Genomic DNA, 15958 nt, shown 5'->3' with positions numbered 1-15958 from the left:
GTTTGACTGTAGCTGCAATGACAAGATCCTGGAAAAGGGGAAAAACATTCCACCAGCCATAGCTCTAATTATCACAGTTGCCCATATGTTCACGAGCGCAGATTTTTTTGTGTTGTTATGTGTGCAATTCCGCGGCCTCCTGCTGAGCTCCGCTTGCATTTCCCTCTCTGGGTTTGGCTTCTGAAAGCGTGTGTGCGTGTGTCTGCTCGGGGTGAAGGGCAGTAACCTTACAGTGTTCTTCCTTGTCTCAGCTCGGTTTTCCCCTGTCACTCTCCTTTCCCATCCCCACTGGGGTTCTCCTCCTTGGGCCCTGTTCTCTGCCTCGCCAAAAGGGAAGTAAATTCTCCTGGATGGGCCCTTCCTTCTCATCTGTTCTTCCCCGCTCATCCTACGGGGACGTCCAGACTCTACATAGGCACATGTGCCCTTTTTCTAAAATGAGGGTTTGCTACATGATTGTGAAGTTATCAAATGCTTCCAGAAGGAGGTGCAAAAACATGGTCACCTGTCTGACTCTGAAATACTAGCATTTTGCTGGTGACACTGTGCAAAAGGAAAGCCCCTCTCATGTCCTGGGAACTAGAGATTGGCGAGGGAGATGGGAGGGGGCGGGGTGGAAGGGGTGCTGCAAAAGGGGGAGCAAAGACGCATGATCCTAAGGCTTAATTGTACCGGTCTTGAGAAAGGTTTCCCATCTCCTCTGTGGATAATTTTATTCCTGTAATGGCTGGAAAGATGAAGAACTCGGCCTCCGACAATCTTTTTTATTAGCTGTTGCTTTTATATAATTCTGCTTTCATTTGTTGAATACTCTCAGACCTTGACATTTTCAGCTTCTGTACACACAGCTTAAGGGCCTTCCAATCAGCAGGCTCCTTTCTTTTCTTTTCCCATTTCCTCTTAAGTTTGGAAATTGATGGTGGAAACCTGTTCAGGGGGAAACTTGGAGCAGCTGCTGAATCATCCGTGACCACCCAAAAAAGTTGGGAGTATGGTCAGGGGCCAGAGGAGGTTGGGATGGGGGACACAGAGGCCCAGGCTCGTGGGGGGCGCCGTGCTGGGTCCGCCCGCCCCTCGGCTGGAAGCCTCCTGCCCTTTCGCCCATAGGACTGTGATTGGCAGGTAGGGAAATCCTGCACAGAATCCAGACTCATTTTCAAGGGGGAGGAGACGTCTTGACCCCTTTGTACTGCAGTATTTATTCCCTAGATGATTATTCTTGAGGGTGGAAATCATATTTTGTAGGGCTCCTGTGCTTTATAATCTTTCTGAGTAATTGTTCCTCACGCCCACACTGCAAGATCTAAGTGAGGAGTGTTTTTTCCTTTCATCACAGAGAGCGGTGAGCTGCTGGGATTGCAGGGGCCTGGGGAGGGTCTCATGGCACCTGGAGGCAAACCCTAGACGTGGTGTCCACACACAGCCGTGAAGCAAGGGCTAGTGCATTCACAGTGGACCCGGGCCCCCACATGGCTCTGTGTCATTGCCCTCTGCAACCACACTGCGCCTCCTTACATCTCCGTTTCTTCATCTATGAAATGGAGATATTGATGCCTCCCTCCAGGTGTTGACGGCAACATTGGAGGAGGGAACATCGGACAGGTGTTGGCATGTGCCGGGGGCCTCTCTCTGGTGCACAGCGGTGTTGGCGATTCTCCTTCTAGTCCTGATGCTTCCGGTTTGGGTTCAGCGGATGCATGTGTGCACACGTATGCGTGCGGAGATGGATCTTGTCATCAACGGTGGGCTGCTCTCTGGGACGCAGAAATCTCCTCCCCGGGCTTCTCTGGGCTTTTCTCGGGTGCCCGCCACAACACCTGTCTGTCCTTCGCCACGCAGAGGGGTAGGTGAGGGCCGTGTGCAAAGCACTATGGAGACCACACGCTGCTCACAACTGGGTGTTTCTCACGGGCCTGACAGTGTTAGAGAGCAGGGCCATTTTCCGTTGCCGTATGCCGGGTGTAGGGTCCAGGAAGGTGACGCTGTCCACTGCCTCGACTGTCCGAGTTGCAGTGCTGCACCTCCTGCCATCGTAACTGGCCTCCCAGAGCCTTTGCTCAGCTGCCCTTTGTGTTTTCCTGTGGGAAACGGAAGACCTGGTTGTGGGTTTCACCTGCGCTCCACCTGGATTCAGTTATCTCGGGGCTAAGGGTGACTTGTGTCCCGTGAGAACTAGCGCATCTGCTGTCTGCTGGTGGAACCCTGGGTGCTGGGTGGCTCTGAATGAGACCTGAAGGCCATCGAGCTGACAGTTCTGGCTGGCCAAGGGTGCGTCTCCTGCCCTCTGCCATGGGGCCGAGCACAGGTGCGTGGGGAGCAAGGTGTGTGGGGTGCGTGATGGAGTCCTAGTTTGGCCTCAGGAATTGACCAGCCTTCTGACTCTGAGCAAGCTATTTAAATTCTACAGCCTCAACTTTCTTACCTTTGACACGGAAATGTTAAGACCAACCTGCCAGTTGTTTGGGGGCTGAGTGGTCATTTGTGTACAAGTATCTGACGTTGAAGTGTCCTATTCTCTTTCGTGTCATTTCCATCCTTTTTCTCCTCATGTAATAAATGCGTAGCCATTCGTTAATTCCATATTTGTTTAATTCTGCTAGATGCCCAGAGACGGTCCCGACACCTGTCATTCCTACCTCATGAAATTCACAGCACAGTTTGGGAGGGGAGGGAGATGTTGAGGAAGAGGGCCGCACATGGGAGGATGCCAGAGAGCCGACTTCCCGTGACCAGACCTGGCAGCCCTGTAAAAATGGTCTTGCTTTTTCCAAACTCAGCAACTGCAAAGTGGGGAGAGCATCTGGGGGGTCAAGCTTCACAGCTGGAGGTAGGGAGAAGGGGAGAACCTGAAAAATATGTGTATTCTTCCTGGATCTCGGGCTTTTTCCCCAGAACATAAATTTCTGTTCCTCCTCCCCTTGGGCACACACACCACCCCAGCATCGATATGTGAACAGTCAGCCCTTTTCCTGTTTTTCCCTCTTTGCTTCTACTCCGGCTTTCTTTTTTTAAGGAACAACTGTCATGTGATCCTGCCAAGCCTGCAGCTTTCTCAGTGACAGCACTTAAACAGCCCCCTGCCTGATGTCCCTGGGGGTGTCAGTCGGAGTCTGTTCAGGAAAACAGGAGCCGCTCTAGGGCACAGAGGAAGAGGAGAATTCTGCTTTACATGAGAAGGTGGGCCCCTGGTCGGGAGCACGTGAAAAGGCCCAGCCTCACACATGTTGAGGAAATGCAGTGACAACCACGAGGCAATACCGTTCCATGCTCAGAGTGGCTGACATGGGAGCGATGGGTACCAGCGAGTGCTGGCCAGGCTGTGTGTGGTTAACTCAGGCCCTCACGCCGCTGGCAGCACTGTAAATTGGCAAGGCCACTTTGGAAAGCTATCACCCGTTGTCTGTTAAAGCTGAACATAGGCATACCCTACAACCCGGCAGTTCGGTGCCCAACAGAAATGTGTCCATAGGTTCACCAAAAAACCAAAGACTGTAGAACGCTCATTGCAGAATCATTCACAATTGCTGTCAACAGGGGAACGGATCCGTCATGGTGGTCGTCAGAGTGGAAGCCCAGATGGGCGTGCGGATGAACAAGTCATGGCCATCAGCAGGGGTGCTGGTGAATGTCAGCCGCAGAATGGTAAGCAGAAGGGCCACACGGAAGCATACGTGTACGTCGCGTGGATCTGTTACTTGACTTTCAAACCCGGCGGAACTAATCTGTGACGCTAGAAAGTGGGTAACGGTTACCTTTGGGGGGAGTAACGTGGAAGAGAATGTGTAGGGGGCTCATAGAGTGGGGCAGAGTTCCCTTTCTTGATGTGGGTGCTGGTTACGCAGGTGGGTTCGACTGTGCGAATTCATCAAGCTGTGTTGGGAGGTTTTGCATTTTTCTGTTAGTATGTTCTATTTAACACAAAGTCCGATGCAGCGGAGGAAGGCAGGCCTACCTGTAGGCACCAGCGGTGTCACCTGCCACTCCCTCTCTGCATGTTCCTAGGCCCTGCGCCCTGCATGTGTTCTAGCACTTGCCACGCTGTCTTGTGGCTGTTGGCATCTGTGACTGTTTCCACTTCCAGACTGTGAAGGTCTGGAAGCAGAGTCCTCACTGGTCTGATTCATCAGGGGTGATTCATCACCCAGGGCTGGGGATGCAGTGTTTGGCATAGAATAGGTGCCCAATAGATGTTTGCAAGAATAAAGAAAGGAAAGTGTGTATGAGCAGGCAGGAAACAGTGACGCAGCGGGGGTTCCGGGATAGGCCTCTTGGTGAAAGCTGTGTTTGGGAGCATGAGCAGGATGGAGTGGGCAGCCCACAGGACGGGACATGAAGAGGTGGGGCTTCTGGATGGAGACCTCCACGTGACTGTGGGCAGTGGGGGGGAGGGCTGTAAAAATAGGTTGGGGTCACATCATGAAGGACCCCGGATGACTGGCTCACAGCGTGGCCTTCCATTAGGATAACATTGGGAGTTCTTGAAGGGCTGTCAGCTGGAGAAAGACTTGAGCTTGAATGTCCGGAAGAGTAACGGTGCCATTAAGAGACAGAAAAAATTCAAGGGAGCCACGACACTTGGGGAAGGTCGTGAGTTTAATTCTAGACCTGCACATATGAAGTGGAGATGGCCAGCAGATGATTGAAAGTGTCAGACATGGAGTTCTGTGTCCCACAAGATGACAGCCACCACGATGTCATGAGCATCTGCTATGTGCCAGGCTCTTTTACATAAATTATCGCTAATCCTTGCAGCAATCCTGCAAGGTAGATTATATTATACATTTTATAAATGAACAAACTGGGAATCAGGTTAAATGAGCTGCCAGAAGCCATGTAGCTGATGGATGAAGTCAGAGCTCTGAAGTCTCTGCTTTTCCCCCACGCCATGCTGCCTCTCAGATCAGCTCGGAAGAAAAGTTCGAGAGAGTGTGTGTGGTCAACGGTGCCAAATGCTGCAGGCCAGGAAGGACTGGAGGAGAGCCCTCCAATTGTGGTGTGAAGAACACCTGAGTTATGTTGAATGCACTTTTCCAGTATTGCCGTGGAAACTGAAGCTGGGTTACGTGTGGAGTGGGGCCACAGTGAATGCGGTGGTTTAAGAGTGAGTGACTCCATCATATTTCTGGGAGGAGGAGAACTCATAACACGTCCCTGAGGGGTGCAGCGGAAGCCAGGTCCCAGAGGTGGTTGGAGGGTGTGTGGTGGGAAGGGCCGCCTTCACTCCGTGTTCTCGGAGGAGTCGCCCTGTGGCTCTGGGGTGGAGTGACTTCCGGTCGCATGGTGAGTGAGCAGTATGTCTTGTTGGAAGAACTGTTGACCGCCAAGTGCTCTGAGTAACCAGCAGGCTTTTCTCCCGAATGTGGGGAGGCTTGCTTGGTGTCGGGCTCTACCTCAGTACCAGAGAGTCAGACAGAGAGGGGCTCACCACTGAGGATGCAAGACCGAGGCATGGCAAGTGTGACGTGCATGCCGAGAGAAGCTGCCAGAACATTGGGGATTTGGAGGAGGGAACAGGTAACAGTGACCTGAAAACAGTGCAGCCAGAAATTGGCCCATGTGGGGAAGGAGCCCACCCCCCTGATCATTGTGGGGAGCAGCCCTTTGCCTACTGAGCTGACTGCTCTGGGCCCAAAGGACTTTTGAAGATTGTTGAGTCCAGAAGTTCTTCCCCAGGTGACTAAAAAATACCCGCACGCCTGTTACCCACCTAGCGCCACTTTTTGGTAACGGGACCGGCATAAAAATGGCCATTTTGTGTGTTCTCGACACTGCTGGAAGTGAGAACTGGAAGACTGTATTGCCTAGAGATTTAGGACGGCCTTTCTTAGCAAGAATGGGCTTTTTATACCTGTGCTGGTGGCACCGGGTCCTCTGATGAGGAAACAAAGAAACTGAGAACCATTGATCCACTCCAATTATTTTCACAGATAAGAAAAGGGCCCCAAGGCAACCAAGTGGTTTGAGAATCACTTGCTCTGGCTTTAAGCACTGGGTTTTTAGATCTAGAGGGACCTGGTTTGAATTACAACTTCACCACCTACTGGCTTTATAGGTGTGATCAAGTCACTTAAGCCCCTGAGCCTTGGGAGTCTTCATCTTTACAATGGGGACAGTAGTAACTACATTTTTCAAGTTAATAAAGACGTGACAGAGAAGCTAGTCCATTGTAATATATCATACTATAAGTGGTACCTGCCATTACTGTTGACCAGCCAGATCTAATAATATAACTGCCGTTGTTCCCATCACTCCCCAGAGGTCCCGTAAGTAATTAGTAGTACACCCAGCTAGTAGTGGTAGCAGTAGGACTCAGCTTCCTTGCAACACTGTCCGTTAGTCTTACAGTTTTCCACCATAGGGTGAGAGGAGGGGTTAATCACAGGCTCTGGAGATAGATGCTATTACCACTTGGGTTCTGCCACCACCACCATCATCACCTGGGCCGTCACCCCCATCACTACCACCGTGTCCTCTGCCTCGGCCACTGCCACCTCCATACCACCTCCACGTCATCCCACACTTCCCTGCACCTACTCTGTGTATTGCTGAAGGTCTGTTTCTTTACCTCGCGGTCTCATCTTTGCAGAAATTCTCGCTGTTACCTCATGGTAACCTCTGAGATGAGGAGGGAGCAGAGACTGCCCCCTCTGTTGTGCATGCGGAGAGGCCGTGGCTTTCCTGGGCCCTGTGGCCAGCTTCCCTGGGAAAGATGTCTGCGCCAGGGGCCCTGCAGAACGGGCTGCACAGCTCCTTTGCTATGTACAGTGTCTAAGTTGTGTCACGTAGGTTGGGTGGGGCGTGGGGGGAGTAGTGTTTATCACAGGTGAAAATGAGGAAGCTCAGAGAGGTTATGGGATGGCACCAGGTTTCACAGCCATTCAGCTCTGGGTTCAAGATTTAGACAGGTCTTCCTGAATCCACATTTGTGAAACAGGAGTAGTACTTATCTTGCAGGGTAGTTTTCAGAATCACATGAATTGATAGAGTATTGCCAACAAACTCTCTTTCCGTCTCTGCAGCTGGCTTTCTCGGTGCGCCGTAGCTAACACTTGCTGAGTGTTCCATGTGCCAGGCACCGGCCAGACACCTCACCCGAACGGCCTCCTCTGACCTGCCCAGTGAGCTGAGTGATAGAATGACAACCGATCTCGTTTGAATCCTTGCTGTCAGAGTGCCAGGTGTGTCCCAAGTGTGTCACACGTTCTAATTCATCGCATCTGCGAGACAGTCCCACAAGGCAGGAGCTGTTAGCATCCCCATTCTATGGGCAAAGACACAGGCTTTGAAATTGGCAGCAGCTGTCACGTGAATGGTTTGGGGTCATGGCAGTCAGTCCGCTGTCCGTGGGCCCAGGCAGGCTAAAGCAGGGATCCGTTGTTCATCAATCAGCCGAGTACTGTTTGAATCTGTATTAAAATGATCCACCGTGGAATTTTCACTAAAGCAGAACAGTAGACTAACAACAGTACAGTGAACCTCTCTGTTCCTGGCCCCCGAACTTAACAATTTGGCCACATTTGCTCATATTTCTTCCTTTTTTCTTTTTTTCTTTGCTTTGAAGCAAATCCTGGTGACCACAGTATTTCCCTCTACAGACTTCAATACGTGTCTTTGAAAAATATGGACGTTTTCTCATATAACTATAGTATTGTCGTCTTGCCTCAGAGAATTAACATTGATTTCCCTGATCTCCTCAAAAATACCTTTTCCCAGAGTTTTTGTTCGTGTTTGTTGCTAGTGTAAGTCAGGATCTGCTACAGTTATACCGCACTAGAATTGGTTCTTAGGCTTTTAAGTCTTTTGTCACCCAGAATAGACACTACCCCCTTTTTTATGCCAGCGACTTGCTGCCAACACTCCTTAGGTTTGTATTCCCCTCTTTCTCCTTCATGGTGTTGAACTTGGCCCAGAGAGGGGAAGAGCCAACTGTGTACCTCAGTAAGAGGGGTGAAGTGATCATGTGGGAAGAAGGGCTAACCTCAGTGGTTAAGTCGCTGTTCACGGCTGTGGATTTATGTCACTCCCTCCATTACTGTTGCTAGGGTCCTTTTAAGCTCGGGCTCAATCAGTATCTCCTCTTGAAGTGGTTTCTGCACCATTCCTGGCAGCAGCTGCATTAACATGCCGCACTTCCTGTGCCGTGGTTATTGTCTCTTGGTTTTCCCCCCGGCGCATTTAGTCCCCTAAATAGGTCCTTATGGCTTGAAGAGCCAGAAGTGCCTGTCCATCACATATGCAGGTTACCACCTATCCCTGCTGGAAAAGACCCAGTTAAACAAATAATTTTAATTAAATAGGCACTCCATGGCCTCTCCTTTCCCTTTCCTTCTCGGCTCTTCCCTTACCAGCTTCGATCAGCTCGATTTGACTGGGTGAATGAATTCCTTTGGGCTCTCCTTCGGCCCTTGGCCACGGTGGTGGTGGGCTGCTGCAAACAGAATCCGAGATTGCCCTTTGGTCTCTCCCTGCTGGTGCTCTGCCCTCCCACTGCCCTGGTGACCAAGCCCTGTCCTGGTTACTGAACTCATAGCTCCTGTTCTTTTGTCCTTCCACCACAATGGCGGCCCCTGGCTAATCTCTCTCTTGAACTGAAACTGTCACCTCCCCACTGGTATCCTTTTTACCAGACCCTTACCTATGATCTGGTATCTCCTTGTTGCAGGAAGACCGTTTCTAAAGCCTGTCAACGACTCCCTGGTGCATTCAGGAGAAAGCTGGGATTCCTCAGCCTGGCCTGTAGGGCTCTGTGATCTGGGACTTGGCTGTGTGTGCACCTGGCATGCTCTCTGGCCACATGGCCTCTCTCCTGACATTAGGATCACCCTAGAGGCCTTCTGTGACCCCTTCCCTCTGCTCCTTCTGTGCAGGGCTACCACCTGAGCTAACTTACTATTTTGTCCCCAGAGCAAGCTCAGTGCCTGATGGACATAGATGCATGACATAGTGGCTCAGCAGTCAGGAGAGGTGACAGCCCAGAGCGGTCAGCAGTGCTTTGGGCTTCGGTGCATAGAAGTAGGTGGCTGTGGTTGTCAGAGTGTAACTGCTTGTTGCTTGGTGCCAGCGGGGGAGCCAGAACCTCTCTGTTACAAAAACTCTGCCTTGGTGCATTGCATCATGGGAATGACCCAGTCATCTTCTCAGAGCTTATCTGGCTGTGGGGCAGCATTGCCTTTTAAAAAAATGCTTATACTTATTTCTTGAGTAGCACCTGTCCATAGTAGAGAAACCAAAAATTTCAGAAGAGCCCAAAGAATAAAACTAAATTTGCCACATCAGCGCCCCACCCACCTAGAGAGGTAATCGTTAGCATCTTGGTGGACACTGCCGGAAGTTGTTTCTCTTACGGTGACATTGGTCGTGTTATAATACAGTTGACCCTTGAACCATACGGGTTTGACCTGCATGTGTTCACTTCATACACAGTTTTTTTTACTGTATAGTACTGTAAATGTATTTTCCTTATGATTTTCTTAATATTTTCTTTTATTCTTACAATAAAGTAAGAATACGATACATAATGCCTAGAATGTATAAAATATGTGTTAATCGACTATGTTATCAGTAAGGCTTCTGGCCAACAGTAGGCTATTAGTAGTTAAGTGTTTGGGTAGTCACAAATTATATGTGGATTTTCAACTGTGGAGAAAGGGTTGGGGGGGTGCATCACTACCCTTAACCCCTGCGTGGTTCAGGGATCAGCTATATTTGCAAAAATGGGAACATAACCGTAATGCTGTTTAGTAACCATTTTAAAACTCAATCTGTTAGGAACCATTTTCCAACATCAAATCTGTTTCTACACTTAATTAGTTGTGTACTCCTCCTTCTTATGAATGCACCATAATCTACTCTTTCCTATCACTGCATTGCTGTATCGCCTTAGGCTAACCAAAGGCGGATGGTGTTCTTTGACCATCTTTATAGCTGCCTGAAGTCCGTTATTTTCTTTGGAAAAATATTTATATTCAGAATTGCAGATCCTGGGCCGTAGACTGTGTCCATCCCTCAGGCTTGGGGTTACGCCTTGCCAGATTGCCATGCAACGGAGATCGTAACAGTTCACGCTTCCTTCAGCAGCACATGATGGCGCCAGCCTCCCGGCCTTTCAACAACATTGGCCGTTTTCCTTTTGCTTTTTAAAATTAATTACAAATGTAATGCTTGTTTGCCAGAAGTTCAAGCATAATGAAAGCATGCAAAGTGTGGCCCGAACTCACCAGGAAGAACACTGGTCGGTGTGCTTGCAGCCACCCCCTGCCCGGGCAACTGTCAACCTTCTGTGAATGAAGAACCCAGACATGGATTGTTTTTACAGTTGGTATCATAGTTTATTCTTCTCTAACTTGCTTCTTGCACCTAGCAGTAAATCTTAGACAATGTTGCACGTCACTTCCCTTTGTCCCCCCAGATCAGCTTGTTCCTTTAATGACAACGTTAGGGGATTGGCATTATTTATTTAACCATTTTCCTGTTGGGTGGACATTTAGGGTTATTTTCAGCCTTTCACAATTAATTTTAATGAAGACATCCAAATTTCTCTACAGAAATATATACCGACGAAATGGTCTGAGAATTTCCCTAACCCTAACCCAACCCTAACCCTAACCCAACCGTAACCCTGTGAGGTGGTAAACTTAAAAGCTCTCCCTTCCCCATTTCAGTAGCTTTTAAGTGTGTTCATTTGATGGGCAAAAATTGGCCTTTTGAATGTGTACTTTTTTAACCACTAATTAAATGATCATGTTCGTTGCTTTATGAAAGCCTGTTTCTGCACTGTAATCACTGTCGATTCCCCAGCCGAAGGGCTCTTACCTGATGTAGGATGTTTTCCCGTCGTCTCCTCAACTGACGATTAGTTAGCCTGGGACTGGACACCGCAGGTTGGAAAAGCGTAGGATTGGGGTTCACCTTGGGTCACCAGGGGGTCACCTGGGTCTGACTCCTTACCTCAGCTCTTGCTAACTGTGTGACCGGAGGCAAATTGGTTCACTTTTATGAGTCTGGGTTCCTCATCCTCCCGGGACTGGTAACCACAGCCTGTTGGATTGTGGCAAAGGACTGAATGGGACAACACTTGAATGTGCCTGTCACGTCGTGTGTGGGTGTTCGCCGGGCTCCCTCCTGCTCAGACGGTCCGTGCCATTCATGGACAGTTGTGGTTGTGCATTATTCTGGAGTCTGCTCAGGTGTCCTGGGCGTACTGAGACCACGAGCCGGAGTAACAGCTGTCATAGAGCTGTCCGGGACCAGCCTGTGCGGTGTGCCAGAGAGGTGAGGACCAGCTTCCCCCTGTTTCCCTCCCCAGTGAAACTGTCACCCTGGTTCTCTCAGGCTTTCCTCCCAGGGGGCAGTCTAGCGGTTCTCCTTTTGGTAGGTTTTAGCTTGTCCCTGTCTCTGCGGGTCCTGGAACTGGAGCCAGCGTGCGAAGGTGATAGGGATGGGGTGGGATGGAGCTGTGCCATTTTGCCCCCACAACCCCCCTGAGGGGACATTCCCCCTGGTGGTACTGCCTGGGCTGCCTTTGGCCGTCTCACTTGAGCTCAGCTCCACTGGGCTTTGTGTGTGCTGCCGGGAAGCCACACTACCTTGTTCTGCATGCAAATGGCCAGTGGTTTGGGACCCAGGAACAGGACCGTAACCCCTGTCCCTGTTAGTTTTCATCTAATTGGAGCAGACAGGGCCATTCTTAGCTTTTGAGATGTGTATGTATCCTGTTACCCGTACAACATACTGGCTTACCTCTGAACTTCATGTCATCAGCAGATTTGATCAATACACTGCCACTCCTTCCTTTAGTCATGGATAATGATGCTGAGTTGGAAGGAAGATGCCACACTCTATGGTCAACCATCTGTCCTCACTCTCCAGACTTTGCAGAATGGGAGTGCTACTCCAGGTCCCTTCTGCTTTTGGGTCCTCCCGTGGGTGCAGCATGGGACAGAATCTCACTGACTCTGAGCAGTGTCCCAGTCACTGTAGGCAGTGTCCCCATCACTCTGGGCGGTGTCCCCATCACTCTGGGTGGTGTCCCATCACTCTAGGCAGTGTCCCCATCACTCTGGGTGGTACCCCCATCACTGTAGGCGGTGTCCCCATCATTCTGTGTGGTGTCCCCATCACTCTGGGCTGTGTCCCCTTCACTCTGGGTGGTGTCCCCATCACTGTAGGTGGTGTCCCCATCACTCTGGGCTGTGTCCTCTTCACTCTGGGTGGTGTCCCCATTACTGTAGGTGGTGTCCCCATTACTCTGGGTGGTGTCCCCATCACTGTAGGCAGTGTCCCCATCACTCTGGGTGGTGCCCCCATCACTCTAGGCGGTGTCCCCATCACTCTGGGTGGTGTCCCTATCAGTGTAGGCGGTGTCCCCATCACTCTGGGTGGTGTCCCTATCAGTGTAGGCGGTGTCCCCATCACTCTGGGTGGTGTCCTCATCACTGTAGGTGGTATCCCCATCACTCTGGGCGGTGTCCCCATTACTCTGGGTGGTGTCCCCATCACTGTAGGCAGTGTCCCCATCACTCTGAGCGGTGTCCCTATCACTTTGGGTGGTGTCCCCATCACTGTAGGCAGTGTTCCCATCACTCTGGGCGGTGTCCCCATCACTCTGGGTGGTGTCCCATCACTCTAGGTAGTGTCCCCATCACTCTGGGTGGTACCCCCATCACTGTAGGCAGTGTCCCCATCATTCTGTGTAGTGTCCCCATCACTCTGGGCGGTGTCCCCATCAGTGTAGGCGGTTTCCCCATCACTCTGGGTGGTGTCCCCATCACTGTAGGCAGTGTCCCCATCACTCTGGGTGGTGTCTCCATCACTGTAGGTGATATCCCCATCACTCTGGGTGGTGTCCCCATCACTGTAGGCGGTGTCCCCATCACTGTAGGTGGTGTCTCCATCACTCTGGGCAGTGTCCCCATCACTGTAGGTGGTGTCCCCATCACTGTTTGCGGTGTCCCTATCACTCTGGGCGGTGTCCCCATAACTCTAGGCGGTGTCTTCATCATTCTAGGTGGTGCCCCCCATGACTTTATGACAAGAGCGTGGAAGTGTGTCTGGATGGCTTGTTTCCCACCAGCCTCGGCTTCCTTCTGGAGTCTGCCACTTCCATTTCTGAGTACTTAGACTATAGAATTCTCTCAGGGATCTGTGTCTGGCTGACCAATCTGTAGTTTTCAAAAATCCACCTTTTCTCCTCTTTGCTAAATTGGACATTGTCTCGTCTTGGGCATCTTCTCATTTTCTCTGAGTTCTTGAGATTGCCAGCAACGAGCATGTCTCTTCTGTAAGTTAATTCAGAGCTGAGATGTGATTCATCTGGATCAGGAGATTTGAATTCATTTAGTGTGACTGGATGTTCTCTCACAATCTCTTCCCCGTCTTGCGTTTCAATTCCCTCATATCAGTGTTTGATTCACCCTTTTCAGCCTGAAGATTGTTCTCCTTGATAGAAAATGGGAGTTTATAGTTCTTTCTCTCCGTCATCTGTTAACTGAACACCTTTCACCCCAATATGGGCCTATCCCTTCTTGTTCCTATCGCTCCTGATCCAATTTTAAAAGCCCCTTTTTTGTCCTTAGCATTTTCCAAACGGCTCAGCTTGCCTGGGCCTCAGCTTTCCTGACCTCGTTCTTACAGGCTGGGCCGTTCCTTAGTTATTCCCCATGGGCTCTGCACCCTCCCTGCCCTGCTAGATGTGGTGACCCCACAGGTCACAGGCTCTCAAGGCTCCCATGCCGAGATGCACATGGCAGAAAGCCCCTCTGCCCCCAGCCAGGCACTGCCCTCCCTCCCAGGAGATCTGACATGCCCCTTGGAGCAGCGAGCAAGGGACGTGTCGTGATCTTTAGGTGCATTGGCCTGAGGACAGCTGTCAATCCCTTTCCCCTTTATTGAGATCATTCATGGTTGTGTTTCTCAGAAATGAGTTTTTAAAGACTCCGATCCCTCTTTAGCCTCCTCTCTTTATAGACCAGTGGTTTGTGACAGGGGTGATTTTGTCCTCCAGAGGACATTTGGTGATGTCTAGACATATTGCCTGTCAGGACCGGGGGAAGGTGCTATTGGCATTAGTAGGGAGATGGCTGGGATGCTGCTAACCACCGTGCAGTGCCTGGGACGGCCCCATGACAAGTGATCACCTGGCACCAACACACTGACAGTGCTGCGGTGGGAGACCCCATTGTAGAGGAACTTTGTAGGCCTCAGTGTCACCCAGGGTGACAATTACAGATTTCCCCTGGGGAGTCCTGGACCAGGCGGGGCTGCCTCGCCCAGGTGGGGCCCACAGCTTCAGCACATTAAGGAGCACACATAGGTGATTCTTAGACCTCCATTTGAGAAGCACTGTTTTAGGGTTTTGGGTAAGAGCCAGAAATTCATTAGAATCTTTCTTCCTGGTGGGAGGGCCCCAGGTGCTCCCATGTTTAGACCCTCCCCTTTTTGAGCCGTTAGGAACTCTGAGATCACACAGTGCCTTCTCTCTGGGGGCTAGACTTAGGTCCGGCACCTTGTTTCTTTGGAGAGCCCAGTTTTTCATCCCTGTCTTCTAAAACCTAGGGACCAAGTGAGACACCCTCAAGCGGATAACAACCGCAGATGCTGCCCCATCACCACTGACTCTTTCCCTAGGCGGTGACCCACTTCAGGAGGGGTGCTACTAATCTCCCACTCGGTCCTCAGCTCGGTCCTTCCCTCCTTCATTCTAAAGTTGTATTTGTTTGGACGGGGGCTGCTCTCCCTCTCCCTTCTGGGCAGGAGTGACAGAAGTCTCTAATCCTGGGGCTGTTCTTCTTGCTTACTGGGACGCAGCTGGTTGTAAACAGCCATGGCCATATGAGCCCCTCTGTGTACCTCCATTGGCTGGTTCCCCACACAGGGAACGTTGTGGGTTGCAAAGCTTTTCAGGCTGCGGCGTGTTTAGGCTGTCAGAGACTGCTACCCGAGCCCCGTCATCTCCTCTGGATGAGAAACCGTACTGAAGCTGGTACACGGCCACAGGCCTGCTTGCTCTCCCCGTGTCGCCTGAACAAGACCTGGTGATTGCTCAAGTGCGTTAAGTACAAGGTTTGTCTTTTTCCCTTTCTGTCCCTGCCTTGCTGCATCTGTTCTTTCTTTCGAGTCCATTTTTCACTGCATGCCTCACCGATATCTCCGGTGGTGTTGGCAGAGTGAGTGCTGAGGAGGGAAGACTTCATTGTCTGAGGTCGGAGAGACCTCCCGCGTACTCGGCTCCTGTCCTGCCTGGTGCTATTGATTCGGGGTGTGAGATGGCAGTTCGGCCGAGCACTGGTTCAGGTTGGTCAGCCAGAGGAACCTAATCCGCAGGGCTGGGGCTGGCTGGAGCACGGCGATAAGACCCTGGTTGTCCATGCCGCTTTGCTGGCTCTGTGGTCCCTGGCAGCCATCACCGCCCAGCAGGTGGGATGGCTTCTCCCAGAGGACTGTGGCCTCGTCACCAGCTATACCGGCTTTTAGGTGCCATCCGTAGCCCTTCGTTGAGTGCATAGGAACCAGGCCCTTCACTTGAGGCTTTATGGAGTGGACGCCGTCATTCCCACTGGACAGGTGAGGATTCAGGGCCTCAGGGACTATAAGCAGTCTGTGCAGGGCTGCACAACCTCATAAATGGTGGAGGTGGGATTTACACTGAGGGCTGGCTCATTCTGGAATCTTTAGTCCGGCCTCCACTGTTCAGTATGGGATTTGTTTAACTTTTGGAAGGGCGGGAAGATGTGGTTTCAGAAATGGAAATGGCCGTAGCCCGGCAGAAGCAACCAGGTCGCCGTGCCTGTTCTGCAGACCGCCCTCTCTACCACGTCCTGTACTTGGGAAGGGCTTGTCCGAGAGCTTGCTGCTGCCCCGGCCCGTCCCTCACAAGGCAGCCTGTGGAATGCAGCTCTCTGGTTTGCTGATGACCTGCGGTGATTATCCGCAGCTTTGTTCCCATCCTCAGGGTCAGCGA

General features: G+C 51.1%; 1 protein-coding gene across 2 annotated transcripts in view; it reads left to right on the top strand.

The window, feature by feature from the left end:
* Positions 1-15958, top strand: part of CHCHD6 (coiled-coil-helix-coiled-coil-helix domain containing 6) — a 251133-nt gene that overhangs the window by 136414 nt on the left and 98761 nt on the right. Inside the window, exon 6 of one of the 2 annotated variants that reach the window (XM_047097230.1) lies at positions 3535-3642. The exons of the other annotated variant lie outside the window; for it this stretch is intronic. Coding sequence (XP_046953186.1) covers positions 3535-3642 — 108 coding nt within the window. The remainder of the gene's footprint in view (positions 1-3534; positions 3643-15958) is intronic. 2 annotated transcript variants of the gene reach the window in all.

Source organism: Lynx rufus, unplaced genomic scaffold (assembly GCF_022079265.1).
Source record: "Lynx rufus isolate CCGP_SWC_20201006 ecotype Redwood Valley unplaced genomic scaffold, mLynRuf1.p SCAF_4, whole genome shotgun sequence".
In the NCBI taxonomy this organism is placed as follows: domain Eukaryota; kingdom Metazoa; phylum Chordata; class Mammalia; order Carnivora; family Felidae; genus Lynx; species Lynx rufus.
This window is presented reverse-complemented; position numbering and strand designations above follow the sequence as displayed.